This window comes from Perca fluviatilis, chromosome 4, assembly GCF_010015445.1.
Source record: "Perca fluviatilis chromosome 4, GENO_Pfluv_1.0, whole genome shotgun sequence".
NCBI lineage: Eukaryota > Metazoa > Chordata > Actinopteri > Perciformes > Percidae > Perca > Perca fluviatilis.
In genome coordinates, this window is record NC_053115.1 from 20,725,964 (window position 1) to 20,751,835 (window position 25,872).

The 25,872-nt window shown below is 38.6% G+C and overlaps 2 protein-coding genes and 1 long non-coding RNA gene across 6 annotated transcripts; 1 reads left to right on the forward strand and 2 right to left on the reverse strand.

Annotated features, from left to right (window-relative positions):
- The first annotated feature begins 130 nt into the window (after positions 1-130).
- LOC120557890 lies at positions 131-5,991 on the forward strand. The gene is made up of 3 exons (XR_005639032.1): positions 131-196; positions 5,157-5,255; positions 5,681-5,991. It is a non-coding gene; the product is annotated as an uncharacterized LOC120557890 (long non-coding RNA).
- Positions 5,992-11,080: 5,089 nt separating this feature from the next.
- odad1 (outer dynein arm docking complex subunit 1) lies at positions 11,081-16,840 on the reverse strand. Of its 4 annotated transcripts, none has more exons than XM_039796445.1 (15): positions 16,747-16,840; positions 16,094-16,163; positions 15,901-15,997; positions 15,608-15,797; positions 15,399-15,524; positions 15,112-15,225; positions 14,958-15,025; positions 14,691-14,878; positions 13,667-13,801; positions 13,313-13,395; positions 12,793-12,961; positions 12,166-12,329; positions 11,948-12,051; positions 11,742-11,832; positions 11,081-11,631 (listed from the first exon to the last, which is right to left on the reverse strand). In XM_039796445.1, exons 2-15 carry the CDS (start codon positions 16,152-16,154, stop codon positions 11,527-11,529), a joined length of 1,695 nt encoding a protein of 564 aa, XP_039652379.1. In that variant the 5' UTR covers positions 16,155-16,163; positions 16,747-16,840; the 3' UTR covers positions 11,081-11,526. The 4 variants fall into 4 exon arrangements, with proteins under 4 accessions (XP_039652379.1, XP_039652378.1, XP_039652377.1 ...); XM_039796444.1 differs by having other exon boundaries at positions 15,901-16,000; XM_039796443.1 differs by having other exon boundaries at positions 16,088-16,163.
- A 1,493-nt stretch (positions 16,841-18,333) lies between these two features.
- On the reverse strand, positions 18,334-22,173 carry LOC120557784 (taste receptor type 1 member 3). The gene is made up of 8 exons (XM_039798392.1): positions 21,969-22,173; positions 21,539-21,839; positions 20,742-21,098; positions 20,242-20,655; positions 19,934-20,131; positions 19,681-19,801; positions 19,115-19,485; positions 18,334-19,017 (listed from the first exon to the last, which is right to left on the reverse strand). Exons 1-8 carry the CDS (start codon positions 22,169-22,171, stop codon positions 18,424-18,426), a joined length of 2,559 nt encoding a protein of 852 aa, XP_039654326.1. The 5' UTR covers positions 22,172-22,173; the 3' UTR covers positions 18,334-18,423.
- Between the last annotated feature and the right edge of the window lie 3,699 nt (positions 22,174-25,872).

Genomic DNA, 25,872 nt, shown 5'->3' on the forward strand with positions numbered 1-25,872 from the left:
ACGATTGGACAATGTCGACCACCGGAGAATTTGATTAGAGGGATATCCTGTCAATTATGGCAAGGCGCCCCGCCTACTAGCTATCTTATCGTTGATAGGTCAATGGTTTTAAAGCACTGCACTATGGTACCAGACTTCTTTTTTTTTACTCATCAGTTTGCGTTTGATTTTTGTACCTACATTTTGAACAATGGAGGTAAGTGGCCAGTTGTTAAAGTTATACAAATCCACGAGGGTCTTCTGACGGCTGAATATTGTGTTAAGTAGATGGAGTGGAAAAGTTTCTAAACATATGCCCACGGGCATCTTTTGTCTTAGCGCTCTTTCTCTGCAGAGATGGAAAAAAATGAATAATGCGCCTCGAAAACATTGCGGCCACTCCTCCTTTCTATATTTAACCCTTGTAACGAAATGTGTTCTGGTTAAGTGTGCTTACACTTTCACTATTTTACGAACCTGGTAAATAGAGTCAAACCAGTAATAGTGCACATTAGACACACAAAGCATAATTAAGCAATTAATTATTCTATTACAAAACTATATAGCCTGAAGACGCAACATAGACTACCTGCATAGCCTGAGAGCTATACATCCACTATACATCCACTTTACAAATTGAAATGTATTCAAATATTAAACTTGGCAATAAATAATTGTTTATCAATGTACATGAATTGATAAATAACAATTATACTTAGATTATATTTCCTTCTAAAGTATTTCTGTAGTCATTGGAGAACAATCAGTTAGTAAATCTAATTGCAGTTAGCAGTAAATGTGTTGCTTTGTGATTTGTTAGTCTATCAGAGACCGTAGCCTAATGGTGTGTGGTAGTAAGTGTGCACAGTAATGTGAGAAAACCTTTACAGCATGCATTGAATTACAGCTATTGTCATAATACTATTAAATGTGACTTTAATTTTTCCCCTTTCCTGTTAATTAAGAAACATTTAGTCTTGCTGATAGAGGGTTTTGTCTGATATCCCAAACTGGCTGTTTTTCTTCTCCTTCAGAAGTTTTTGCACTTGCTCATCCAACTGTTAAACCAAAGGAAGTGGGCGCACACAACTTTGTGGGCTGCAAACTCTTTAATTTAAACCTGCATATGGTCGGTGCCTCACTGTCAGTTAAAAAGAAGGCAAAAATATTTTTCACAGGTCTAATCTACACATTTTGTGTCATCACTCTCTGACCTACAATGGAATGCCTCAAGTTTCAACTAAATCATTTGACCGTGAACAACCTTACTTGCCACGCCTGTTATTGTTTCCACCCACGCACGGCTATCATTCGTTTTCATAAAACGTTTACCTGCAGTTATCAGATAGTTGTCCGAGCAACAGCGTAATTTCCACTTGTGTGTTCTGCAGATACTATGGATCAAAGATTCAAATATTTCTAGACTATTGTTAATCCCTAACTTGCCCCAACACACCCAAGTATATTTTGACACAAGTATGTTTTCAGTCTCTAATTTTAGGGCCTCCTAGGACATAATCCTACACCGCCTCACTTATCTTCTCCATGCCATGCCAGAATTCAAGCCACTGAATTTAAAGAAGCCTCCAGGCCCTATTTAGTCATTCACCTCACATTCAGCTGAAATATAATTATAAAGACTGTAATTACATGCAGAGATCAAAGGGTTGTGTGTCAGTGTAGTAGCTGGTTACTTTGAGATTTATTTTCTGTCTCATATAAGGATGTTTTTTCACCTATGCTGAGTATTGTTCTACCATATATTTAAAAGATTGCTATTTTTAATATGAAAGCTTTTGATATATTATGTGAAAGACAAAAATCTATTCGTCACGAACAACAAACAAAAGATAATGATATTGACACAGCATTGGTTTTAAATTGTGCGGTTAAAAATTAATACACAAAGCAGCAATAAATGACATGTCACTGCACTAAAAGACAAGGAATCATCTTGGTATTGTGTTATAGCCCTTAATTTAGGAAATGAAGACCATGTGGAGACCGCAGAGCATTGAAGCAGACATCCCCAATGTAATGGTTTTCAGTAGATCCACGGGAGGAACAGAGGAGCAGAGTAAAAAACAGCAGAAGGCATTACTCACTCTTTTTCTGCAACTGGAAAATGGGAGCAATCTGAGAGAGGGGGAGTGTTTGTGAGATCATTTCCTGTCTTTTTTTCTTCTTATTTGTCTACCTCAACATGTTTCCATATGCCACCACTCTGTAACAGAAGGAAAAAAATCCTTCTATGGGCAGCCTGTTTCAGGTAAAGATGTGAACTAAACTGTTGCAGCAAGTAGGGCAGTCAAGGAAAAGTTGAATAAGAGATGCAATTTAGGTGGCAATCTTTGCAAACCAACAACTCAAGTGTTTACCACACTTTCCAAAAGAAGGAACTGGAAACCCTTAGTTTAATACTATTCAAAGTTATGGAAACACATAAATAAATAAAAGAAAAGCCTCTTTGTGTTCACATTGACACTTTTGGAAGTGTAATATTTTGCATCAGTTCCCATACAATGGGGAAATATTTCTTTGAATGTTAAATTGTTTTCTCTTTGAATGTTAAACTATTTTCTGCTCTAACAGGTCAGAGGATATAAGATGGGAAGTACACCACCTTAATTTCACCTTAATTCTTCAGCACAAAGGACTGACCTGACTTGTGGAATGTCAGTGCTCAGGGGTTGAGCAAAGTGGGGCCCATCAAAGAGCAGAGGTCAGGATTAGGCGGGGGAAGGGTCCCGATAATTGGAGGAATTGATGGGGGCAAACTGAGCTCTTTTGTTTTGAACAGCAGTGTCCTGCATGGTCTGGCTGGCTTTCTCATGGTTTTCAGGTCCTGCAGAGTACAGGGACAACATAAAGATGACTTCTCAGTGGCACGCTTTAGTCGAATGCACAGTGAGGGAGAAAGTTATTGATCTATAATTAACACAATTAAGTGCAGTCATTATTGACGGAAATGAAAACATGTATAGTATTGCTGCCACAAGACCCCCTGAAGCTTGTACTGCATTTTCAAATGAAAACGGCAGGGACGTTCCTAAAGTAACAACTATATGGCCAAGAGTCACAGTACATGTACCTATAATAACGTGGCCAGGCAAGATCTATTTTAATGGAACAACAATTCATTTTTATGAATAATTTTTTTGATGTTTTTATGGTTCTGCAAGAAGTAAATTTTTTACTTTATTTGACGTGATACAAATTCTTGTAGTAACCATGACAGTGCATCCCAATAATAACACAAAGACCCAAGAAAACATAAAACAAAATATATCAACCAGAATAATAATCAAAAACAAATTAATAAATAAGTACACAAATGGTGTACAAATACATGAAATTAAACAAAAATAAGTTTAAATTCAAGGAGTCAATAAAGTTTCCACTTAAAAGTGAATACTAAATAAATAAAATAACTTGTCATAGCATAAACTGTTTACATTTTAAGACATTTTAAGATTTTAAGTAGAACATAAGACAACATTTAGAAATGTATTATGTTATTTATTCATTAATGATCGCTTTGGGACTATTATGTCACTGCAGCAGCCAGTTATAGGATTCAAACAATAGAAAACTAAATTAGTATAAAGGTGAGCAATAAAACTAACATTTAATGCAGTATAAATAAAAATATTTAGCAAAAGTGAAAACGCAAGTCAAGTAAGAAAAAAGAAAATCAATTTATATGCAGCATGAAACAGTAATTCAAAAAACTGTATCTGAGTCTACAGAAACCCACATCATGTAAACCAAAGCTCCTCAGAGGCACTGTGCCAAGAGCTCCTGAAATCCTGCTGCTCTGGATATTGTTGGGGCTGTTGTGGTTGACATGTCTCTTCAGTGTTGCATGGATTAGTCTGTGAGTGCTTTGAGGATTTGGTCTTTTGGTCTCTGTACACTCGGATTTAAAGCAGTGTTTGCCACTATCTCAAGCCAGTTCTAAATGGGTGTTATTCAAGTATGTGTGTTGTTTCCTTCCCTGTTTGTGATTATCATGGGCAGGATATCAAGGTTCAGCCAAGGTCTGTAGAGTGTTTTTCTGTTAACATTGGGTTATGAACTCTGCTGTTTCTGGCTCCATTTTTGATGCACAGGAGCCAACTGCTCCTGAGTGTAAAGTAACTGGGGGATTAGCCTACTACCGCCTCCAAAACTGAGGCTAAGAATTCTCTCCATAAAAAGATGTATTATTCGATCCAGGTGAGGGAGAAGCAACAACCATATGTAGAGGAGTTCAGATATTTCAGGGTCTCATTATTAACAAATCGGGCTAGAACGGTCAAATGCATCTGCTGCAGTAATGTAGCCATTATATGCATGGTGCTGAAGAGAGAGATGAACCATAAATCATGCTTATTGGCTGTTCATCTTTAATTTGACCCTTACCTCTAAGTAGTGACCAAAATTATAATGAGAATACAGCTAGCTGAAATCTTGGAAAAACCTCAAACTCTACATTGGATGGTCTGCCTGTGGGGGGCCTCCCACTGAAGGACTGGAAAAAGTTCTCAGAACAGATTCAGGACATGCCACAGGGACTACATCCCCCAGCTGGCATGGGAGCACTTGGTGGAGGTGTTGTAAGAAACTGTTGGGGAAAAAAGTCATCTGGGAGACTCTACTGACTGTGTTGCCACAGCGACCTTGACTCAGAAAAACTGCTAGAAAATGAATAGATGGATGAACAGATGGACAAATGGATGACAGATATGATGTGTAAATGTATTATGTAGTCACATTACAGAAGCCAAGATACTGCAATTATTCTGTAAATTGTATACAAAACATAGGTTGAAATGCAGCAGCAGTGGCAAAAGACAAGCCCATTTCAGTGTCCTATTGCAGTGCAACACAAAATCTGTCAGCGAGCACTTTGCTCCTCCTAATTGACAGTATTAAAACCAATACCGCACATGCATAATACATTTCTCTGTAAATGGACACAAAGAACTAGAAAGAGTCTCATGTAAACAAACATGATACATATCTATCTATTCATATATCGTTTGTTGTATTATCTTTAGCTGAATTGGATTTTTATTGTTGGTGCTACATCACCGTATCATTAAAGTTTTATCTAATTTTTCTTACACTTCAAATTACAATGTCTTTTATAGATCTTGCATAAGTTGTGATTTTTTTTTTCTTTTTCCATTCAGATAACCTGGTTATTTTATGGCCACATAAACACACCAGAACCTGAAAAATACTACTCTTGATGTTGGCTGTATAATTAACCATGATTTCTCATCCAAAAGGTATTGAAAATTGAACATACAAGAATTATTCAACAACGTATTGCATCTAAGTTAGGACATTTTCAAACGTTGTACAGGACGGTATATTAAGGGTGCATAATTGAACAAGATTTAAGATTTAGATGTATTGTCACAGAGGGATATTTGTTTCCACAGTCAGTTCCACAAACAGTGATACATAATAGAAACCCAGATGCCAGTGATTAAATGGATACAATTCATGCATCATTTGTTTTGGTATTATATAAAATAAAACATATTAAGAGACGGTTATTAATCAAAGGTTATAATAACAGCACTGTTATATTACATTTCCTAATGAGTTACAATGTCTTTAAGGTTTTATAAACCTAACGGTAGCAAAAGTTCTTCCTCTGCACTGCTTAAATTCAACTGCACTACCTTATTTATTTCACCTTCTATAGCTCCACCCCTGCAACTGGCTTGCCAGAGAAAAGTGGAAATTTCCAGTCATTCCTTCTGCTTTGCAAGAAATGCTCCTCCTCCTTCTAGTTTCCCGCCTTTCCGCCTACCTGCTCCTTCCTGTTGCAAACTGGCCTGAAGACCTCCCAGCCCTCTGCTGCTGAACTTTGTGGTGCCCAGCACGTTTTACTGTGTACAATGAGAAAACGTGCTATTTCTCACATAGATAAAACATAACATGTTTTTATGCTTCTGGCATCATACTTGGTCTATAAATGTATTAGCACAGAAATATGTTCCTTGAATTGTATAATATAAATAATTGCACTTATCTGAACTGCACTTATCTGAGAGAGTTTGCCCTGTTTCTTTGTTTACTATTTTAAAAATTACATAGTATCTTGTTACCCTCTGAATTACTATTAAGGTTTAAGCTATGTGTAAATACTAAATTAGCTCTTGAATGATGAACAATTGGGGTTGGTTTGGGATCACAGAACAGATGGTAGATTTGCATTTCTATTTCTCTGGCTGATCTGATATTCGTCTGTTTTGTTTCAGAGATAGCTCATGCTCCAAAGCTTGTCTTCAACTGACTTGCCTAAGAATCAAGAAATGTGTCTAGAGCTTTGGAGACAAAGAAGGCCTACATGTAGCGCAGATTCTTGAAAACAAGATGATATCTGTTAACGTGTTTACAGCCTAAGAGGTCCAGGCCATCTCTACGTACATCTGTGGTTTTACAACTTCCTCTTAATTCAAGACCACAGTATAACAGTGTACACATGAGCAGCCCTGATGCCTGCTGGAGAATCATTTTTGAAAAACTACAAATACAGCCACGAGACAGCTGCAGTGGACAAGTTTGAGTGTGTTGATGGCATGAGGCACACTGACCTTAGACCCATTGTGAAGCACCAACAAAGAGCCATCTGCACAGCAACCAAAGCTGAGATGAGGGACTCGCACACAGGGGGATTGAGGAGGGGGAGGGACACAGGGACCTGGAGAGTATAAAAAAAAGAAAACAAATCAGTGATAAAGAAACATTTGAATGGGACTTGATCAGGTGGATCATGTCTGAAACATCAAAGCAGTTGGTTATAATATCTCAGAGGTTTGTACAGAAAGAAAACAGGAAGCTGCACAACATATTAGCCCAGAGAGTGTATGGATCTCTCCACTGCTGGTAAAGTGGAAGACAAGAGCTGCTGGCCTAATCACTCAAGAGCACATTTCCTGCCTCTTGCATGATGAGATGAAGTCAACTGAAGCCGTTCAAGGCTAATATTTAACCCAATCCTTGATCGCAAACAGGGTGGGTATCTCATTCATTCTGCCTGCAGAAACATAGTTTCCTTGTCTCGGAATTGATCTGAATTGTAATTATATATTTTATAATAGGTTCATATTTTGCATGTAAATAGGTTTCATAGTGCAACCAAAATATAGTTTTTCTTACAAATGGGGTGCATTTCAAAATGGTGAAAACAAAGACAAAATGGTGTCAGGGGCATCTGTAAAAATCACAAATGTTTCACAGGTAAGACATGAGAGTCAGGATTGCTTGGCAACAGCAGTAAAAAAAAAATAATCTTGCAGCCTGTGTGGTAACGGAGAAACTGACCTTGCTGCCACCTAGTGGTGCTCTGCTAGTACATGCTGGGGATCAACCGGCACTAAAAATAAGAATGATCAAAAAAGACCTTCTCTAAAGCAATATATGTGCAGCAAGATGAAATAACCACAATTACCTGTAAGGTGTAAACCCATAATTGAAGGACTTCTTCAAAAAAGTGATATCCTCTTTCCTTAACAGTGTTCGAAAATATGTTCAGTAATTTGATTGGCTAGAAAATGCACCAGCTCTCATGTTGCTAAGCAACATTCATGGAAGGGTTGGATGTGGGTGGGAGAGTTTGGGGGGAGGGGGGTAATGTGTTCGTCTAGGGGAGGGAGCATTGTGGGTGCAGGCAGACTGACTGGGGAAATACCTGGCAAAATTCCCAGATAAACAAAAAAGAGAGAAATCCATGCTGCATCCAGATAACAGTTTAGTCTGAGATAAAGGGAAGAAGGCATTTTATAAGTGCTAACACAGTTTGTTCCCAAAGCAGAACAAGACTGCATAGGGACAGGAAGTGGAGAGCATTTAACTGAAAACTTTGCCTAAGTGAGATGAAAGTTGACAAGAACTTTACAATACATAATAAATGGTTACTGGCTTGAGACAAAATGAGACTCCAGCATTAGTTTTTAAGAGAACCACGATTGGCATAACAGAATATGGGCCGTTGCAGTCAATAAGGTGTAACAGTTTAACAAGGAACCGATGAATAGGCTACAGACAAGCATGTAGTTCCCAGGTGAATGTGGAGAAATGCTACCTGTGCTTGCATGTTTTTGTCCGTGCGGTTTGGTGTGTCAGAATGAGTTGAATTAAATGCAACAATCGCACCAGCCTGCAACATGTATACAATCAGAATCAGATTTATTGCCAAGCAAGTTTGCACCTGCAAGGAATTTGCCGTGGTGTATTAGGTGCATACAGCAAACAATAAACATATTAAAAAGGTAATAAACAAAACAAAGTACTGCTACAGTCAAGGACATAAATACAGAATACATATACAGCATTACAAAAAAAAAATATATGTAAAAAGACACTGAATGGAAAGAATGATAAGGACTAAAATGGCAAGAGATTATGAGTTGCGATGCAGAAGGTGCAATAGAGAATGGGGAAACTGTTAGGCTTAAGGAAGGAAAAAAGGTGGAAATGTGCTTATATGGCCAGGGAAGGGTAGGCTACACAGCCTGGCTGCAGTTGCTGGTAGGTACAGCCAGCAGAAGGTGGGCCTTGGAAATGGCTGATGCAGGCAGTCTCTACAGGCAATGAGGACTCTTTGTCAGGAATAGGAAATGAGGTTTCTGTTGTGATTCAAAGGAAGGTTTCTATGGCAATGTAGAGAGCCGTGTGCACAGAGAACTTGTTGGGAGTGGAGGGGGCTAAGTGAGAGTAGAATTTCAAAGAAAGCAGCCTCCTCTATCTCATCTCCCAGCACCGCCACCCCTCTGCCTTTCCACAGCACCCTTTTATCTCTCATAATCTGTTTTCATAGCCACACAGTTACGACTGCAAGGGAGATTATCCTGAGCAAACCGAAGTCATTGGTCGATCAGTCACAAATGTTTACAAAGTATCAGTTTCACTTCCCGAAATCGCTGCTGTCAAAACCTCACTGGAAAAAACTTGAACAGATAAGCTAATTAAAACCACACAACTCAAGCTAGATAATCAACATAATAACATATATGTTTCTTTCTTGTTTAGACAGGTACACTTGTGTCAAATCATCCCCTTTCCTTGTACAGCCCATGATAAAAAAAAAGTATGATGGCATTAGTTTGACCTTAAAAACCTAAATATAGTAACACCCTTTGTTAATTGTTTCACTGTAAAAATATATTTCTTAAAATACGTTCCCATCCCGATGTTCTCTTTCGTACTGAGGAAGTTGCTCACTGCAGCAGTGACTGTCATCTTTGCCCCAACACAGGCTCGCCCCAGGATGTTTGGATTAAGTGAAATTTGAAACTCCTGAAGATCAAAGTGAAGTTTTTTTTTTTTTATCCTTGCACATTTCAAGCCACACTGAAAATTAAAGATACAGATGCTCTTATTACTGGTACACATGAAAATAATATGATATGCCTACACTCCAAATAGGTAACTGACATTAATAGGGTAATCATTATAGTGCATATAAACAGAAGAGAACTATTTAATACATTTAATTTAAATGTAATGGTAAGGTCACAGATTATTTAAATAATAACACTGATTTTATCACGGAGAATCTGAATAAATGAGTGTGATCTGCCAAAATACATCCGAGAAAAATCATTATTAGTCCACCAAAAAAAAAAAAATTGTTCTAAATCAGTGTGTTCAGTGAAGCGCTAAAAACTCCTCACCTCCTTTTTGGAAACACAGACTCAAGGTCTCAGCATGCCAATTAGAATTACAAAAGGTTCTGCTGCCCCCAACCTTTTCGTTTGAGCATAGCAGCAAGTACCATGTAATGAAACGCTGCCAGTGCGGGAGGGCTCTACTGCAACCAGATTGTATAGTCAAAGCCAGATGGCAAGTCACACATCAAAAGGACAGCTGGTTACCAGAATTTGAAAAGGCATCTTTATAGCTCCAAACCTAATTAGTTCCTACTAAACAAATCATAGCAAGATACAGGCTTTGAACAGGCCATGCCAATAATTCACCATAAAAGGTGACATACACATAACATAATTAAGCTTTAAATGTTTATATGTGCAAGCTATATTGATCTATACTGCCCTACAAAGGCAAAAGACCATAACTCGCTAGAGTGTGGAACTGAGAAGAATGAGCTCAAATTTGACTTTTAGACTTTTGACCTCTAGTTTTAAGTTACTGTACTCTGCCTTTGTATTGTTTGCAAAAAGTTAGAGGTCACACCAAGGCAAAAGGCAATAACTTCCACATTATCAATATTTGGTTGCTGATCACCATTTACAAAATCATTATAGTAACACCTGTATAAATTGTAGTGATCATGGCATATATTTTTGATGATTTACAATTACTTATAGCCATCTACTTATTGCGATCCTGTACCCTGACTCAATTTGAGCGTTCCAAAACAAAGACAAAGAGCGGTAACTGGTGTTATGGTGTTCTGCCTTGGTTTCTCCTGGGCTTTTGGAAGTTACTGTTAAAGGAACACGCCGACTTATTGGGACTTTAGCTTATTCACTGTATCCCCCAGAGTTAGATAAGTCCATACATACCCTTCTCATCTCCGTGCGTGTCGTAACTCTGGCTGGCGCACCCACCGCTTGCCTAGTTTAGCACAGATCCTGGAGGTAACCGGCTCCAACTAGCCTAATTCTCCCAATAAGTGACAAAATAACGCCAACATTTTCCTATTTACATGTTGTGATTTGTATAGTCAAATAACAAGGTCACATGAGACACAGCCATCTTCTAACCGTATACAAACTGGGAACTATATTGTCAGAAGGCGAAGCACTGCAACTTCTTCTACTTGGGCAGAGTGATTTGCTCGCAGCACACGAGAAGCCCCGTGGTGAGGAGCAGAGAGTAACAACGGTGTTTTTCAGGTGTTGCGCTAATCACTCCGCCCAAGTAGATGTGCTTCGCCTTCTGAGAATATAGTTCCCAGTTTATATACTGTTAGAATATGGCTGTGTCTCATGTGACCTTGTTATTTGTACACGCTGTGACTATACAAATCACAACATGTAAATAGGAAAATGTTGGCGTTATTTTGTCACTTATAGGGAGTCTATGTATGGACTTATCTAACTCTGGGGGATACAGTGAATAAGCTAAAGTCCCAATAAGTCGGCGTGTTCCTTTAAGACAAACCTTTATTACAAAAAACAACTAAATTGACTCAAGATACTTATCCACATGATAAAGGATGTCTTGAATGTCCCAAAAATATCATTAACTCATGTTCAACCAAAAACGAAGTTACTGCCTTTAGTCTGGCTCAACGGATGTTCTTTGCTGAAATAAAGCCTGATGTCCCTCCCGTCTTGCTATATCCGCTATCGGGGCTTAGTGCTGCCCAAGACTTGTTGTGATTGGTTTAAAGAAATAAAAAATAAGCCAAAGCGTTTTTTCCTCCTAACCCAGAATAGATAGGCAGTGTAGCCAGACCATACTACGCTGAGGAGATAGATCTAGCAATGCGAGACTATATTACGGTAAACAATGAAAGCCAGCCCTTCGACTCATTTTAAATCTGTGCACATTAACTACACTGATCATGTCAATGTGTCAGATTAGTGCGTCTTCCAGGGAGCGTCGTCTGCCATCAAACTGCTGACTGGTCTTTGAGGCTTTGGTTGCTGACTGCCGGACTGAACTCTCTCTCTTCAAAACCTATAAATCAGATCCAGAAATATGAACAAAGTACTTTAAAAAAAATTGATCATGACATAAAGCATAAATAATTACTTAAGTGTAGGATTAGCACTTTATATTGCACTGACCCCTTGTATAATTCTTTTGCGAAGTTCCCACTGTGAAAGGGGTCGTTCTTCCTCATCAGTGACAGGAGACTCTTCTGCATCATACTCCACACTGAGGAGTTCAACCAACACAGATACACTCATCAACCTGATGTTCAGAGTGTTTAAATGTATAGCTTTACTAATTATAAACAAATGGGGATAAAAAGAACAGATAAAAGGCCGACCTGTTGAATGCAGGTTGGATATTAACAGTCTGCTGAAGCAGTTCTGGATTTTGACCCAAAAGAAATTTGGCCAGGTCTTTTGGATTGTAGTCTTTTTCCAGATCCTTACAAATACAGAGGCACATTATATTACAGGGCAGAAATAAAACAAAGTACTGTCTATACAACAGGAATGTATGTAAGAAAAGGTAAGACAGAACCGCAGGCTAAAAGGTTACTTTAGAGTTGAAGAAAGCTTGAACGGTGAGCAGCTCGTTGGTCTTCTGTTCCACCAGACCCAGGTAGGACATGATGTTATTCTCACTGATCCCTGTAGAGGAGCCCAGTAGATCCTCTATCACTGAGCGGTCACACTCCATTTTAGAGAAGATGCTGTTCACTCCTGTGAGATGGAAGAAACTAAAGTCAGAAGTAGCTGCTTTTTTTTCATTTCTTTTTAAGCTTTTTGTTGTTGCGTGTATGCTTGTATTTAAGAATAATCTGTATTTGATAGGTCTTTAATTTCCTGATGATTTCATGGAACATTTCTGGGAAAAATAATCTAATTTGATACTAACTTCAGGGGGAAATTAAACCCATGTAAATATTCACTGATTATCCATTTACTATTGTGTATTGAACTGTATGCTTTTCTGTCGACAAATCTGAATTTTTTTTCATGTTCATATGAAATGCTGAAGTGCACTGACTAAAAGACTACAGGTTACATTACCTATTTATTGGAATCAATTAATTGAAATTATACTAATTGAATAATGTGTCTATTACCCCTTCAATTACTAATTATAAAACGTATTATAAAATTAGTAGGTAATTTCAGACCGGTAAAATAATTAGTTGCAAACCTATATTTATCTCGTCCAGGATTTTGCTCATGATGCTGGCCTGGTTTTCATAGTCCTCAGCTTGAGACTGGGTTTCCTTTTGTTGTTCATCAATGTCTCTCAGCAGAGAGCGATGATCTTGCTCCTGTTGCAAACCTGCTACTCGAAACTGCTCAGTCTCTGCTTGTATCTGCAGATGCACACATTTTAGCACAGACGTTTAAATATACAGATAAGTCATATGAAGCAACACAATTTTTCCTCCTTGAATACTACATGTTCCCTTTCATACTACTAACTGCTGTCAGAAATGACCTATATCTCTTTACCTTTTCATTTAATTTCCTTGAACTTACTAGAATTTGGTAAGAACTCTACGACCCTGGACTTTGAAGTCCATAATACTGGTTGCTTGTAATCTTTGTGAACAAGGAATTAAGTGTATCTGTTCTATTGTTGTACTGAATAGGAGTATAAGCAAATTTTGTAAAGGTAAAAATGAAAGAAATTAATGACGAGTAAATAGAGAACACATACTCACCTGGCTGATTTGATCTCCCAGTGCTTCAGCCTCATTGTTTTGCTCATTTACAAAGTTGAAAAGTGCAAAGTTCCGGTCTTCAACTACACAGCGAAACAGCATTACAGCAGTCAGATACATTGACATATTCTGAACTGAGACTGATTATTCTTATTATTAGTGTTCCTCCAAAGGTAGAGAACTTTTTTTCTCAAAGGAAATAGATGGCTGTAATTATGGTGCCATTGTCTATAACAACAACAACTACAATAAACAGAAATAACATGTTATCACAGGTCCTGATAAGACTGTAAAATGGGTTGTCTTTGTGTATGAATGAGTCTAAAATAGTCAGGTTGTGTTGGTAAGACTTACCCTGGATGAACCGGGTGACCAGCATGTCCAGGTTGTCCTCCCCTGTCACAGTCTGGATCCTCTGGAACACCTCCTCTAGAGCGTCCAGCGACTCTTCCCCCGAGTCCATCCTCCTCTGCTCCTTCAGCTCTGACACTGGAACAAACAAGAACTATTACCATCCACATCAGTATCATCAGAACTGCATAATAGTCAGTGCCAGCAATATTATTATCATTTAATACTATACAGTACATGATGTTAACACAGACATTTTTCTTATTCACCTATTCCTCCTTTGACAAACTTAAATCAGCAATGCCAAATCTGTACATCACAATATTCTACTGTAGTAACTTACATTGATTTCTTTTTTGTATCAGTGCTGCTACTAGTGGCTGAAACAAGATAACAAACACTGTGAAAAGGATCCTATTATTTCTATTACAGTGTTCAAGGACTCACTGGCAGGAGTGACTGTACTGTTTCACTGGTGTTGGTTTCCAAACCTACAAGAATGCTTTTTTGTTTTTTTGTGTTATTGATTTAATCTGTGGTAGTACAACATTTACTCTGGCTTCTGTCTGCGTGTAAGTTATGTTTTCCTCACTGAAAAGGAAGATAATAACCACCAATAAAAAGAACAGATAAACAATGTGACTAATACATCTGTGGACACTTGAGCATAAACTGAAATTCATAGTAACGCGTTAGTTTTGACATCTAACTTTAATTAAAAGATAAACCCTTATATGACATAATCCCGTAAAACCATTCTCAATGTGGCTACAGTAGGCTTTTCCATCGTCTTAAAATCATTTTATAAAGGACCTTATATTTGTGCTACATGAAGATCAGATAAGATTGTGCTCATAGGATATATTGTAATAGATTGTGCAGGGATTCCTAAATGCATCCATAAAGCACAAGCTAATATTTGGTGAGATTCCCCACCGAATAAACATTAAATAATCACTACCAGCTTTATCACTGTCGCTAACACTTTCTCCATTATCATAATAATCAATCAATGGCTGTGTCTTACGCTGTCTATGTCCCATATCATGGCCATCATCCTGCCCGCTCCTCTCCCTGCACTTGGTGGTCATAAACTCTTTCAGGATGCACTCATGTGCAATAACCCTCTCCAGTTCCTTCATCTCAGTGTTGTACTGGGCAAGGTCCTTCACTGCCTTCTCCCTCATCATGGTCATCTTGGACTGAGCCTCCACCCTAAAGTAGAAGGGTTTATAAATAACATATTCAACAACCAAGAGCATGTCATGCATTTTTTTTCTGTCTCAAATCTGACCTGGCATCGTAGGCAGCAGTGGACATGTTGACAATTTCCCCGATCTTCTTGCGCATATCTTGCAGTTCCTACAACACACAAAAATCAGTGCAGAGACGTGTTAAAAACCAGTGTTAAAAATTGTCTCTGAATCCCTTATGGTGTGACCTCTGACCTTGTCCAACCTGTTGTGTAGTTGCTGGAAACGAACACGCTCAATATGAAGAGTCTGCAACTCCTCTCTCAGGTGGCTGTTTTTGGTCAGCTGCTCATTGAAACGAGTCAAAGACTGGACAGGACACATAGCACATGCAAACTTTAAAATAATACAATATAATATAAAAATATGTGAAGATATGCACTTGAAAAACAGACAAAGAACAACAATACAACTTCTACATATAATATTAAGGGATCTGTCTGTTTTCTAGGTATTTTGTGGTAATAACTTGCATGACTCACTCTGTCCAGTTTGTATTCCAAAGTGCGTATGGCCTTCTGAGTTTTCCGTACCTCAGACTTTTGTGTATCACCAGAACTGACCTTGCCTTTTCTCAGCTCTGTCATCTTCATTTCCATGTTTACAATCTGCCCACATTACAGATACATGAACAAATATCAGTAAACATTTAATTAATAGTATCATATATTGTGAAAAGGACTTTATTCACCTCTTTCTCTAGCTCTTTTTGATACTGCTTCTCTTTAACCAGCTCTTCCTCTAGCATGTCTCTCTGCTCCAGCAGAGCACGAAGACTCTGGGTGTCCTCACCGTCCTGCTGTTGGCGTGACAAGCTCTTAAATGCACCAAGGTTTCGATGCAGCTCCTCCTGCTCCTTCAGCAGCTTCTCTATCTCCTGCCTTCATCCACATTATAAAAACAACCAATCAGGCACACAAACACACACACACACACGCACACACACACGGTTGACAATGTGATGTGTGTGTAGTGGTTATTCACTGTTGTTTGCGGATCTGCTCCCGGGCCTGAATGTTGTAGGCCTGCCGATCTCCTTCCATGATCCTGAACTGTCTCTGCAGTTTGGCTATCTCTGATTCTGCTTAAAAAAAACACATCGATTTTGCAATTGTCAAAATAACATTACTCAACATCTACTAGTTAATAATAGCAACATAACCAACATTACCTGTACCATCAATATCCATCTCACTGCTGTCTGAGCGGGCACTTGTGGCCGATCTACCTCGAGGCATTGTTACACTCTGGATAAAAAATAAAAAGGTAAAGTGACGCTGTTTACAAAAAATATTGAACTTTTACTCATTGTCTTCTCACCATTAAGTTGAATCAAACCTAGTCTCATATTTAGCTTTCAAACCTAGATTTAAAGCTGAATATATATGAGACTAAATAAGTTAGAAAAGAAGTGACTGCCTGGAAGCAGCATTTGATTGGCATTGATCTTGTCTGCATATTATATCACTAGAGTAAGACTTACATGAGGGGGAAATTACATTGTCTTACTTTTTGCCTAAATTATTTACTTGAAAAATACATTTAAAAGGATATAGTTTTTTGTTATTTGATGAATGCATGAAATTGCATCTTATAGAAAAATAATTTTACATTGAACAATACACATTTATTTTCACCTTTAGTGTGTAGTGCTGCAGATTGCTGTAGGCCTATACAGTTTTTCATATATAGGACAGGCCATCAAATCTAACATAACTAGCAAAAAACTTGCAATTAGTTAGCTTGTTTATAGTTAAGCATCGATAAAGGTGCCAGCTGTTAAGGACAAATAAGAATTTATATCGCAAGTTTGAAAAGTAAAGTTCTTACCTCCTGGGACACAGCAGACTCACAGTCGTCTGAGTTGTTAGCAACCGTTGTTAAGTGCCCTGCGACTACCGTTTCCCAATGTAATACTGTCTATGTGTAATACACACATGGCATTTCCTAGGAAGGCGAAGCAATGTCCCGCCCTACTCTGCCTTACTCTGCCTCTGATTGGCTTACATATTATTACCCTAACCAATTTCACTCCTCATGCCTAAACCTAACCAAATATTCTCTATTAGGCCTACTAATAAACCGCCTGTGACCCTTGAATGTAATAAGAGAACGAATTCAACTAACGAAGGCAACAAGTAGCCTACTTAGAGGCAGAGTAGGGCGGAACATTCCTTCGCCATCCTAGGAAAACGCAAATTCGCGACCCTACAAGGCTACATCATGATGCACTCAATGATGTTTACGGCCAGTATTAGTCCAGTAGACTACATCAGAGATCTTTAACAGGGGGCCCGGGACCCCTCGGAGTTACTGCAGGGGGGGGGCACCAAATTCTTGTTTTTTTTGTTTTTTTAAAGTAAAAAAATAAATTTCAAAACAATGTCTTAACGTCAATCCAACATAGCTTATTATTAGCAAATCAGCCTATTTGTAAAAAAAACCCAACCCATTGATGGTAGGCTTACTTGCCTATTTTAATAGCTTAGTATGCTATGCACTAAAAATGTATGTATAAAGGCTTTAGGACACCAACACGTTATTGTAGGCCCAGTTTAGTATGCAATTTAATTTTATACAATATATGAAGTAGGGGGTCCCTGATCTGTCTCTCTCAGTTAAGGGGTCCTTTAGTCCTTGGCTTAAGACCCCTGCAGTAGCCTACACACACACACAACATTTGAGGAGGAGCTGCCGTACAGGACTGAAGCTCTGTGGACAAAGGTGAGCTGATCAGCTTAAGTGGAAAGTTTCCCTACTTCTTACTTCTAAGTTATTCCACTTAGAGTGGTTAAGTACCCAGATCTTTTTTTAGTAGCAACAAAGATTCTCCTACGGTTCTAAACCGTTTCTGGTAGCAATACCACAGTGCAGAAATGTTATGAGTAAAAGTCATTCATTTAAAAATGTACTTAAGTAAAAGTACCAAAAGTATAAGAATCAAAAAAGTACTCATTTTGCAGAATAGCCCATTTCTGAATAATATTTATTTTATTTTTGGATTATGATATTGTTGCATTGATGTGTACACATCACTTTAATATTGCAGCTAAAAAATGTGGGGGTAATTTGAATTGATATCTGATTGATATGTTGCTTTAGTCTACTGCTAGCTTAAGAATTTTCCCAGTGGGGATCAATACATTCCTATTGTTGATAGCATAATGTATTTGTTTCATAACTAGTAACTAAAGTTACCAAATAAATGTAGTGTGTCACAGTTTGTAGAAAGCTGGTTTGGATCCAAATGCAAGTGACCAAGCAGGCAGGTTGACAGAACAACAGGTGAGCTTTAATAACATAAAGCTGAATCCAAAAATACTAAACACTGCATATTGCATTAAAGGTCAACTTATTATAGCCTAATGTAAAATATGTTTCATAGCCTATACTGTAGGCCTAAACTAGTTTAATACATGAAATTCACAAACACTCTTTATTAAGCATGCAAATGTACATTTTACAAAATATGAATATGAGATTTTATTCAAAAAACTGCACTTTAGTCTACTTCCCTGTCTCTGTCTGTGGCTGAGGTTCCTCCTGAGCTTGTGTTAGTGGGACACCCTCTAGGAAGGTACAAAAGTGCTCTGCTGTATTGAGCTCAGGTTTTCTCAACAGCAGGTAGCATTTTGGGAAGAAGTAGGCTGCCACCAGTCCTAAGTTGCTTGCCAGGGTGAAAGAAACATGGACAATAGACCTGTCCTTGGGACTCAAGCCTATGTAGATCGGAATAAAGGTCACCCAAATCACACAGTAGATCAAGGTGGAAAAGGTGATGTCCCTGGCAAGGTTATACTGATGAGGAGGCTGTGCTGCCATGAAGGTACACATGAATGATATAAGGGCCATTACACCGTTGAAACCTTGTATTAAGGCAAATCCATGCAAGGGTTCCATTGGACATGCCAGAAATGCGCTCAGAAAGTCTATTTTCATTTTTGACACATATTCAGACAGCGAAGGCCCTTCCTGCACAAACCAGACACAGAGACCAGCCTGTACAGCACAGCAGACCAGCACAAACAGCCAGCTTCCAGGGCCTCTTAGTATATGGAGGTGAGAGGCGGCCGTCTTTGGGACCTCTGTCAGGTAGAGTATCTGTTTAAAAAGAGGGGATTGCAGCCTGATTACAATGTGCACTCTTTATTTTGTCCTCCAGTACAGTGATGTATTTTAATGTATTGTCATTCCTCACCTGTAGTGAGATGGACATTATAATGGAGATGGCCACTGTTTGGAAAATGGAGGTGAGGGGCAGCTGAAGATGACACACCATGTCCCCTGGCTGCCCCAGGAAGAGCAAAAGGCTGAGGCAAGCTCCCATCAGGCTAATCAGAGCCACAAAACTCAGGGCTCCCCCCGAGGCTGCTACCAATAGGGTCCCACGGTGTTTCAGGAACACAACACCCACTGACACCTGACATACCAGGAGCAGCACCCCAGCCAGCATCATTACCAGAGCCACGGACGTGTCCCAGGACAAAACGACAAAGGTGGGGTTGGTGCAATTAATTCCGCGGTCTACAGACCATTGACGTTCAGGGCACTCTTTGCACTGGATGTCCTCTATGAGTCAGAAAGCACAACAAGACATTTTTGATTGCAATGGTTTGATTGCATAACCATTAATGTCTTGCAGAGAGTTAGATGACAAGAGTAATACCACTGTCAGACAGGATAGTGATATAAAAAAAGCATATTTCCCATACATTACACTATATCTTTAAATAAGGATCAAATATTTGACAGATACCACATTACCCTCATTTGCCTGGTAAGTGCCTGCCAAACAGTCGATACAATCAAAACAGCAGGAATGGAAACCTTTGACTCTGCGGACCTGGCCTGGCCCACATGCTGCTGAACAGGTGGACTCAGGAACCTGCATTACAGTTAGGATTGTCATGGTAACAATTACAACATTTCAGAAACCCAAACTGGATTAACCACAAAGCTTTTAAAGTATACCTTTTTAAAAGTTTATATCACATTTCTAATAGATTGCTGAAATTACCTTTGCAGTGTGCCATTTGAAGAGGGTTTTGTTGATCGACAGTTGTTGATAAAAACTTCCAACTTCTAGGTACTTAAAACCAGAATCATTCCAGACCCACTCTATCACATTATAGCCAATGTTTGGGTTGCCATTTGTGTCAAACTGTAATCGCATGCCATTTATGTCTATAGAAGTTTTCTTTAAAACCTGCGACAGCTGCAAAAGAAGATGTTATTCATCAGTTGTCTTATTAGTCTCAATGTTGTTGAAAAAAGGAATTCTGAATTGTAAACACTTAAATATAGCAGACCGAAAAAATAAATCACCTTCCAGGGATAGATTTTGGTATCAGATCCCTGCATGCAGGCAGTTGAATTGCATCCCAGCAGGTTGTGCAGTGCCTGTGCAACACTGTAGATGGCAGCATACACACTGAAAGCGGTGCGCTTCACTGCATCGTTTGTTACCAAGGTAATATTAGCAGTTGACAAGTTCCAACACTGTGGGCAGGGATTGTCAGGATTGACCTTTGGTGTGGAGGGGGACATATTCGCCCTCTCCTCACTCATTTTGGTGAAGAGCTCCTGTGTGTATTGAGTGAGCAGATCCACGGTCTTTACCTTGTTTAAGAATCCAATGATTGTTCCGATTGATTGGATATTGGGGAGAAGAGCCACTTGATCATTAAGGACCCAACTTGTGCTGGCAATCCACACAGCCGTTACATTTCTCCTGATGACCTGGAGTAGATTGGATTGGATCATTGATACTGAATTGAATATAATCTATCCACCAATAATTTGTATTAATAACATGGTTCACTAACCTCTTTAATAAATGCCATAGCTGGCTCTGCAAGAGAAAAGACTACTACCACTCCGACTTTGGTTGCTTGGATATTGTCGATGATGGTATTGATCGCTGATTTAGGGTCAGTGTAGACTGGAATCAGCCCCTGATAGGCCACACAAATAGACATATTTTCTGCTATTTTGGAGAATTCCTGCACACCTTGTTGTCCATACTCCTCTTCACTGCCAACCAATGCCACCCAGTTCCAGCTAAACTCCTTCAGCAGAAGCGCCATGACTTCCACTTGCCATTTGTCGCTGGGCACCGTACGGAAGAATGACGGATAGAGAAGCTTGTCACTGAATTTGTCACTGGTGGCACCAAAACTAACCTGAAGTGAGAAAAGTCATAATATACCACTTTTGAATTTTACCACACTGATGTTTCCCAGCAATGCTCCATTATTTACACATAAAGCCTAATAAAAACTGAGGTTGTAGGATAATTTGCAGTGCAAGCGGGCAGTGTTTTTTTATGTCACTAATCTGTTAAAATTAAAAATCAAAACAATTAATGATTGACAATGATGAATGAACAAATGAATATTTTTCTGTACTACATCTTGCTTTGTAGGACAGCGAGTATTCATCTTGTTCTAACAATTTAAGGCTCACTTCCATCTGAGATAAAATAATCAACTTCTTGTGGAACACTGTAGAGGCGACTTTTAAGATTTACTTTTAACATTGGGAATACTTTTTGAGGAAATGTCTATTCAGCCCAGGAAGTAAATGTATGCGGACATATGACTAGACATATTTGTAACCAAACCTGTGGCATCAGAAAGAATCCCAGGAGTTTTCCTATGACCGACACCATTTCCGAGGTTAAAGGACCAATCACTGCCGATATGCTGGTCTCATAGTCGGTGTAATTACACTCCACAGATAGCACTTTGGTAGATTTTGCAGTGAGGAACGAGATGGTGGGCTTTACGATGAGGGCAGATTGTAGGCATGTGTCATAGATTTCATAACCCAAATTAATGCCAGGGAGCAGAATTTGGTTTGCGTTGATTTCATCCACTGCATATTTCATTACTAGAGCGAGGCCCAGTCCATACTCATTTAAACTGTGGAACCACAGGCAGAAAAAAACAATGTAGAAGCCTTGTTAGTCAGGTTACTCATACATATTGGTTCAGAAACTCAATTAATAGGGTCATTATTCCTCAAAGATGCTATTTTACACAACCTGTTACCTTTTACAGCTGATGTCGTTAGGCTCCATCCTCTGGCTGAGGTTACTGGAGAGTTGGTTGATGGGAAAGAGCCCTCCGAGCATAATGTCCCCAGGCAAACTAAAGAGATTGGTAGAAATGTTGTTGAACCATTCAGGTGGACTCGCACTGCAGCTCAGTCTGAACGCCCAGCACAAAACCAGCAGAGTGAAAGGAGCAGCCATGATACAGATAAGCCGGAGACTGACACTCAAGTAACGAGAACAGCGTGCCTATGTGTCACTACATCAGTTGTTGTATGCAAACTCACCTAAAACCCCCAAAGCAGAATTGGTTCGATTGGCCCCTCCCCAAGTTGCGACACATTATGTGAAATGGTCCTTATAATATTCAACCACATTTACATTTGTGGTATAAATGGACATGAAATGAAAGATCAGCATCCCTCAACTTTTATAATAAAGATATTTTGTGTATTATTGTTTTCGGGAAAAACAATAGCTAGTAGTAGATAGTAGTATTAATTACACTATTATTGTGATTTTGTCTAGATTGATTGAACCTGAGGTCTGAAGGAACTGTGAATGGTGGCATCTTGTTTAATGGCATTATTGTTTGTCTAATTTGTAAGGCACTTGTAAGAGTTAAACACACTTTGCACCTTGTGTGTGTATGTACATCTGTGTGTGTCGTGCAAGTGGTGTTAATCGTTCCGGAGCATTTTCCTGACATTTGCTTGTGGTTTGCTCTTTGACTCTCTTTGGTGTAACTATCTTTCAGACACACTGAGTGCAGTAAATTCCTTTTCGCCTACTTACCCTGATTTGTTATTACAGCAAAACCTCACATTTATCACTTTGCAAATGTTACTTTTTGTGGGTGGCTTATCATGTATTCTTAGGGGAAATATATACTACAGTAAGCCTGTCACTGCAAGTGTGCTGTTATGAAAACCAGGAATGAGCATTAATATTGATACTGCTAACCCTCATAATAAGATATATGTTAAGATCTTTTGTATTTAATGTTTTTATTTTGTTGCTGTCATGTTTTGCATTCACCGCAGTGTTGCTTTTGCATGTACATTTGCATGCAACACTGGATGTTTGTCATCCATACAAGGACATTGACATGGACATTTCCTCCCAAGATATTTGCATAAACCTACAGTAGATATGTGCTCTTTTAACTGGTCCTTTACAACAACAATATTGAACAAGCCATAATATTTTAGTTAATAACTTTCATTGTTATGCATGTCATTCTTGCTGTTACAAGTTCAGGCTACTTGCTTTTAGAGCTGTTGGTCACATAACTTTGAAAACCACATAGCTTCTTTGTTTAAATGTGTTTTTAGCCTGTAAAGCACTTTAAACTACTATTTGTATGAAACAATGCTATACATACAGTATAATCGAAAGGGGACAATACCTAAGCTTGAGTGAAGGCAGAGAGTCACAGCCTCCTGTACGCCTGACATGCAATTGTTTGGGTTGTGGGAGTAAATTGGATCCAGATGAAACCAATGTGAATTTAGGGGAACATGAAAGCACTGGTTGGAAAGCAATTAAAGTGACAGTGCTATACACTATTCTGCCTTGTAAAGAACTTTCTTATTGAGTTGCCCTGTGGTGAAATAAGAACAAATGTGAGACACTTGAGTTATAAAAACTAATAATAATAATAATAATAATAATAATAATAATAATATTTTGCATAAATGTTTCCTAATTATAATTAGGTTCTTCTGATTTAATGATCACCATTAACATCAACTCAGCTTGCTCCTGTTTTAGTCATCTAAATGATAAAATGTATTGCCAAGAAATGTTTCCACTGCCATTATTACTTTTCCACATTTGAAGCAAATATTTTTAACATAATGCTTCTTAGAGCCTGTCAAATGACAAAAATGTTTTTTGTTAGAAAAGTTTTTTTAAAGGTCCCATGACATGGTGCTCTTTGGATGCTTTTATATAGACCTTAGTGGTGCCCTAATACTGTATCTGAAGTTTCAAATTCAGCCTTGGTGCAGAATTACAGCCACTAGGGTCAGTCCCACAATGAACTTTCCTTAGTATGTGCCATTTCTGTGTCTGTAGATAGAGCTCAACAGATCCGCCCACAGCGGGTTCTGGAAGTAAAAATACAATGCAATTTCTCCATTGACATAATTGTTGTAAAAGTTTGCTGCTGAAAAGAGAGAGCTGTAGCTTAGCTCCAAGATGGCTGACACTCGACTAGCTTCGGCTCGCTTCGGGTAAAGACGACAGTCCAATCCCCTATGGGCGGGTTGAAAACATGCAGAACTAGCTGGCTGTGGTCCACAGACTCTGGGCAAGAAGGCCTCCGATGACGCTAAATGACGATTTTGCGTAATTTGAGGCTTTTTTCTATACCCACAATACAGAGAAATCTAGTCTCACGGGGACATGAGGGAGGGAAGCACGGTCATTCGAAAATACTACCAGGTTTCTACTGATACAAAGCTTAATGCTAATTGGTGAAGTATCCCTTTAATTGCAGCACAGATTAACTGACGGAACAAGATGTGGAAAGTAAAAACTGAAACAAATGGGAGACTGCTTAATAGTATTATACTACAAGGAAGAGTTAGGTTTTATCAGTCAAGTTCTTGAGTATTTCTCTTTGACGTCAACATAGTCACTTACAAAGTTCCAAACAAAGTCAATAGAGGGAGTGTTTTTTTTTTTTTGTAATTGCCTCACATGGGCAGAAGTATTCTTCTGTATCAGATGTGAATCTCATTTGATTAATAAGTTGAGAATAAGTAGCTAAACTGGGCAAAGAAAGATTTCATGTCACTCAATATTGAATGTCAAGTTCCCCCTTTATAGTTTTGCATTGAACAATACACATTTATCTTTAGTGTGCACTGCTGCAGGTTCTTGTAATTAAACGTTTCTGTACTTGCATTACATGCTCATGTACATTTATCTTTTGAGGTGAACAAAACTGATTTGAAGACATATCAGTTACAGGGACTGTTTGCTCAGGGACATAAAGGGAGTATTCTGTTGCCTATCATGTTAGTCATCTTGACGTAAGAAGACCTGTGATGACACTCAATGTTTTTTCTTTAGTACAGCCTGCCCTGTACAATCTGCTCGTTCAACCTACAGATCATTCTTGAACAACAAGCCGGCATTGAAGGTTTTGTCCTCTCTGTGAATAGTCACAATCACTTTATTTGCAGAAACATTTAAAAATGGTCACGTCTCTGACTGACTCACTGTTGCTGCTCTGTTCTTGTGTGCAGACAGTGGATTCAGATTGAAATCTTGTTCATGTTTGAGCAGATTTCTTTCTCAAGCATGAATTCACCTTTTGCCTCGTTGTGCGTCATAGCTACGGCAAACTTTCATTAATGATCTATGCCAGTGTCACACACAAACACATCTTTCTGTTTTGGTTCCAGATATCAGTGGCCTGACACATGTTTAATAGAAAATAACTGGCACATAGTGAATAACTAACATTATTGCCACTTGATGGTTATAAAAGTAACCTGCGTCTGGATTGTTCAGTAAATGCATGATAATAATATTGTGATTTAGAGCTAGATGTATAGTGTCTCCAGTATGAATGCTTGTTAAACCTCAGATTACAGGGTAATTAAAATAATGCCATGCAAATACTTTTGGTTTTATATGTTTTGTTATGTTGGTTGAAGATTCATTTCTGCATCAATCACAATACAATGGAGGTGAATGGAATTCTGTTTGTGGTAAATCAGCATTGAAAAATTACGACAGCAACCTATTTTTCAAACGTGATTTCCCAGTTACTCTTGAAAATCCACACATATTGCTGTCAAATGTTTTCACTCAAACCTACTGAAAGTAATACCTATAAAAACCATTTACAGAATGTATGTATAACCAAAATTGCCAAGTCTGCCATT

What these genes read in the sequence shown, in the direction of transcription:
- odad1 (XM_039796442.1), bottom strand. Translation starts at nt 16,154, where the DNA reads ATGCCTCGAGGTAGATCGGCCACAAGTGCCCGCTCAGACAGCAGTGAG. An exon ending in GAGCAGATCCGCAAACAACA is followed by an intron (nt 15,798 to 15,900) that starts GTGAATAACCAC and finishes ATGTGGATGAAG; the next exon opens with GCAGGAGATAGAGAAGCTGC. An exon ending in AAAAAGAGCTAGAGAAAGAG is followed by an intron (nt 15,525 to 15,607) that starts GTGAATAAAGTC and finishes TAATGTGGGCAG; the next exon opens with ATTGTAAACATGGAAATGAA.
- LOC120557784 (XM_039798392.1), bottom strand. Translation starts at nt 22,171, where the DNA reads ATGGCTGCTCCTTTCACTCTGCTGGTTTTGTGCTGGGCGTTCAGACTG. An exon ending in AACGACATCAGCTGTAAAAG is followed by an intron (nt 21,840 to 21,968) that starts GTAACAGGTTGT and finishes GTGGTTCCACAG; the next exon opens with TTTAAATGAGTATGGACTGG. An exon ending in CTATGGCATTTATTAAAGAG is followed by an intron (nt 20,656 to 20,741) that starts GTTAGTGAACCA and finishes AATCTACTCCAG; the next exon opens with GTCATCAGGAGAAATGTAAC.